The sequence below is a fragment of the Brassica napus genome, chromosome C3 (assembly GCF_020379485.1).
Source record: "Brassica napus cultivar Da-Ae chromosome C3, Da-Ae, whole genome shotgun sequence".
Lineage (NCBI taxonomy): Eukaryota > Viridiplantae > Streptophyta > Magnoliopsida > Brassicales > Brassicaceae > Brassica > Brassica napus.
In genome coordinates this window covers 61553888-61557564 of record NC_063446.1, presented here as the reverse complement: position 1 = coordinate 61557564, position 3677 = coordinate 61553888, and the positions used below count along the sequence as shown (strand labels likewise).

At 32.9% G+C, this 3677-nt stretch overlaps 1 protein-coding gene across 11 annotated transcripts; it reads left to right on the top strand.

The window, feature by feature from the left end:
- Positions 1–3467, top strand: LOC111198045. Of its 11 annotated transcripts, none has more exons than XM_048751664.1 (7): positions 1–200; positions 301–406; positions 474–486; positions 517–548; positions 1121–1277; positions 1530–3125; positions 3192–3467. In XM_048751664.1, the coding sequence occupies exons 2-6, from the start codon at positions 363–365 to the stop codon at positions 1644–1646; spliced, it is 363 nt and encodes a 120-aa protein (XP_048607621.1). In that variant the 5' UTR covers positions 1–200; positions 301–362; the 3' UTR covers positions 1647–3125; positions 3192–3467. The 11 variants fall into 11 exon arrangements, 7 of the variants coding, with proteins under 7 accessions (XP_048607621.1, XP_048607620.1, XP_048607622.1 ...); XM_048751665.1 differs by having other exon boundaries at positions 54–200; positions 304–406; XR_007320998.1 differs by adding an exon at positions 955–1025 and having other exon boundaries at positions 70–200; positions 474–548; positions 1546–3125.
- Positions 3468–3677: the final 210 nt, after the last annotated feature.

The window sequence follows — 3677 nt, the reverse complement described above, 5'->3', positions numbered from 1 at the left end:
TTAAAAAACAAAATTTGAGTTTTGGAACCTTATTTTTCAACAAGAGGGAACTAAAAATCAGTTTGGAGCAAACACTCTTAAAAAAAATTGACAAACTACTTTCCAAGGTCTTTTTTTTTTCAATTACTTTCCCCAAACAATGGATATCTTTTTCTCTTCTCTGGCTTTCTCACCCAAACGGCTTAAAACTCTATCTCTAGGTTTTATTTATTTCTTCGTTTTTGATTTCAACTGCTGATGTTGGAAAAGTGACAACGATTCGCTTTTCTTCTTCTCTTAGTTTGCAATTTCTTGGTTTAGCAGCTGCGTCGGGTCTGAAATTTCTGGTGGAATATGGGATCAGCAATTGAAGAAAGAAGAAGATGAACTCAGGAAGAATAAGAGAGAAACGTCAACCTCTTTCCAGGTTTGTAACCCAAATCTGATAAAAAAATATTTGTACCGACGAACTCAAAGTCGTTTTGTCTCCACAGAGATCGGAACCCTGACTCCGGCATTCCCGGCGATTTGAAATCCGACTCCGACAGCTCACCAGACCGCGACTCTAGGTAAGCATCCTTCTCTATCTGTTCCATCCTCTTTTCATCTCTAGCTAGTCTCTGTTCATCTTCTCATCTCTCTTCTTGGTGCATCAAACAAGATTTGTATGGAGATTCATTAGGACGATGTCACATTTCATTGTGTGTGTTTAGCCACACAAGACCCATAAATCCTTTCATATTGTCGAGAAAAAAGATTCTCTTTTGATGAATCTCTGCAATTTTTTTGGTGTTTGGGATAATCTTGGATTGGTGTAGAGTTCTCAATAAGCTAGAAAAAGATCCCTTTTGACGATGCTAATGGCGGATTAAGCTCTATCATTCTTATATGGAGATTTTGAACATCCAATCGTCCCTTCTTTGTTCTGTTTCTGTAATGAGGATTCAAGTTTTATGTTTCAGTTCTTTGTGTTAGGTATAATCCTATGTTCAGGCAAGGAGCAGGATAGATTAGCTGAAGGGTTGGGTCACAGAAGTGTAGCTAAGGTTATCGTTTGATATTTTCTAACGTCGATATAAGGTTCGAACTTAGAAGAATATGTTACAAATAAAGAGCGCTAATCGTGGTCATTTTTCTGCAGGTACGGAAACTATCCACCTGAAGCAACTTGTGGATATAGTTGCAAGCATAAGAAAACATTGGAGGAGGATCCTTCTGCTTTTGCATTTGATGAAGTTTATGATGACATGAAACACAGAGACATTGTTCCTAAACTGCAAGATCGTCAAGACCTCAAGGTAAATGTTAAACCTTCTTTTTTTAGTGTATCAGTTGATGTCCTATTACTCATTTAATTCATGGAGACTTGAAGCTTGTCTGTAAATGTAAATTTGTGTTTGACTAGCTTTTCTCGGCTTTTAGGGATATTATATTTTTCATGATGATGGATTAGTTTTGCTTCATGATGATAGATTAGTTTTGCTTTGTGATGAACTTTAGTGTTGTATGATCAAGAGTGAACCAAAATAAGTTTTGATTGTGATAAGTAGTTGACATGTGTTGCAGGATCTGGTAAAGGGGTTTCAGACACTCCCGTGACGCTCCATATTGCAAATGCAGAGCTTGCTCCAACTCACCCAATCTGTCTAGGTCTGGCACTGAACTGATGAGTTATGTGCAGGCTCCAAAAACTTCACAAGATAAAATGGCTACTGAGCTTCAAGACAAATAGAAAATACTTGCAAATCAGATGATCAAAATGCAAAGTTTTGTCTATTGTTTTTGATTCGTTGTTGATCCTTACCTGTAACATTGTTTTAAGACTGCTATGTTTTTATAAATCAATTTGTAGTTTACAAATTATGGAATATATTTTTTACCAATTAAAAGGAGGATTAACAAAGGAGTGATATTTATGTTTAAAAATTAAATTATATTTTATATTTATAAAGTTCCTATTTAAATAAATTAAAGATTTTCATATAATTATAGGGTTTGGAGTATAGTGTCTCGGGGTTTAGTTAGATTTAAGACGTAAGACCAAACTTTTAGATTAAATTTAAAATTTGAAATTAACTAATGAAAAAAGAGTTTTAAAATTTTTAGTTATAGTTTATGGTATATGATAAATTTGGGATATGATATATATAAGTATAGTTTATGGTTTGAGGTTTAAAATTAATATTTGAAATTAAATTTATAAAAATATAAATTTTGAATGAAACTTAAAATCTAAGATTAAAATAAGAAAATATTTAAGTTTTGAGGACTGTGTTTAAGTTTTAGTTTTTAGGGTTTAAACCCTAATCCCTAAACATAAACTTTAAAACTTCATTTTTTCATAATATAGCTATAATCTTAAATTTAAATTCAAAATTTAATTATTTTAAAATACAATATATAATTTAAATTCTAAACTTTATACACTAAATCATAAATCTACACCCTAAATCTAATCTCTAAACCCCAAAATTAAACTCTACATACAAAGTCATAAATTTAATCTTTTCAAATTTAGTAAATCACACAACATCAAAACTCAAATACAAAAATATAGATTTCAAATTTTAAATTATAATATCAAATCAATTAAAGTTTAGCTAATTTAATAATAACTATAAATAAATAAAAAGATAATATGTATTTTTTTTTGAGCCATTGATTGATTTAGATCAAAAGTCCAAAATCATTCTCTCAGCTATTCTCATCCTTTTCTCAATTGGTTTGGCATGGATCACCTTTTCCACCCTTGGATAATATTGAATCAACGCTCAAGATTAATTGTACTTTTACATTTGTTTTTAATTATTTTTGCGATCTGAGATCTCGTGTTTGAGAAGAGAGAGAGAGTTACAGAAGCCAAAGAGATAGAGAGAGATGGAGTTCGAGATGGTAGAGTTGTGTCGGAGAAGACATGGGAAGGGGCTCGATTCCGTCGCACTCCGTTCGATTCTGTCGTAGTCTTCACCACCACCACCATGGTCACCTCTTTCTCTCTCTCTGTCTCTCTCTCTCTGTTTTGATTATGTTTTTCTTTGTGGGCAGAGCTGGTGGTCGTGAGCAGAGGAGACAATACGGTGGTACCAAGGACTGGTATGTCTCTGGTCAAGATCTGCGTTGGCTTCACCTCCTCACCACCACCACAGGTAAACTCACTTCACCTTCCTCTTATATTCTTATAAATTTGTGATTGATTTTTATTTTGTTTACAGATTTGTTAAGGAGCAGGGAAGTAAAATCAGTGGTGTGACATAGCGGCGACTCCGGTCAAGCGTGATGCAGCAGTGGTGCAAGCCGGTGGTGGGGTGGTGGTCGTGCGGTGGAGATGCGGCGGGGACTGAAGAAGATCGTCTGATTGTAGTTTGGTGGGTGTATTAGGTTTAGTTAGGGTTAATTACTAAACCAATTTGTAACTGTAAACCAATGTAATTGTAAACCAATGTAATTGTAAACCAAAATTCAATTTATAAAAATACCAATTTATTATTTTTAGTCAACTTAACCGATTTAATTATAAATTAGTTTTAATTTATGTTTTAAAAAGAAATTAAACATACATTCCGGATAATTTATATATATATAAATATACATATAATTCAATGGTGAAAATGTATTATCAAGATTCATAGATAAATGCTATTATAATCTTCATTCTATAATAGCAAACTATATATGTTATGGTAAAAGGTAATAACATC

Excerpts from the sequence above, each read along its gene's own strand:
- LOC111198045 (XM_048751663.1), top strand. The coding sequence starts at position 363 with ATGAACTCAGGAAGAATAAGAGAGAAACGTCAACCTCTTTCCAG. Across the intron at positions 407-473 it reads AAACGTCAACCTCTTTCCAG|AGATCGGAACCCTGACTCCG; the intron begins GTTTGTAACCCA and ends TTGTCTCCACAG. Across the intron at positions 549-1,120 it reads TCACCAGACCGCGACTCTAG|GTACGGAAACTATCCACCTG; the intron begins GTAAGCATCCTT and ends ATTTTTCTGCAG.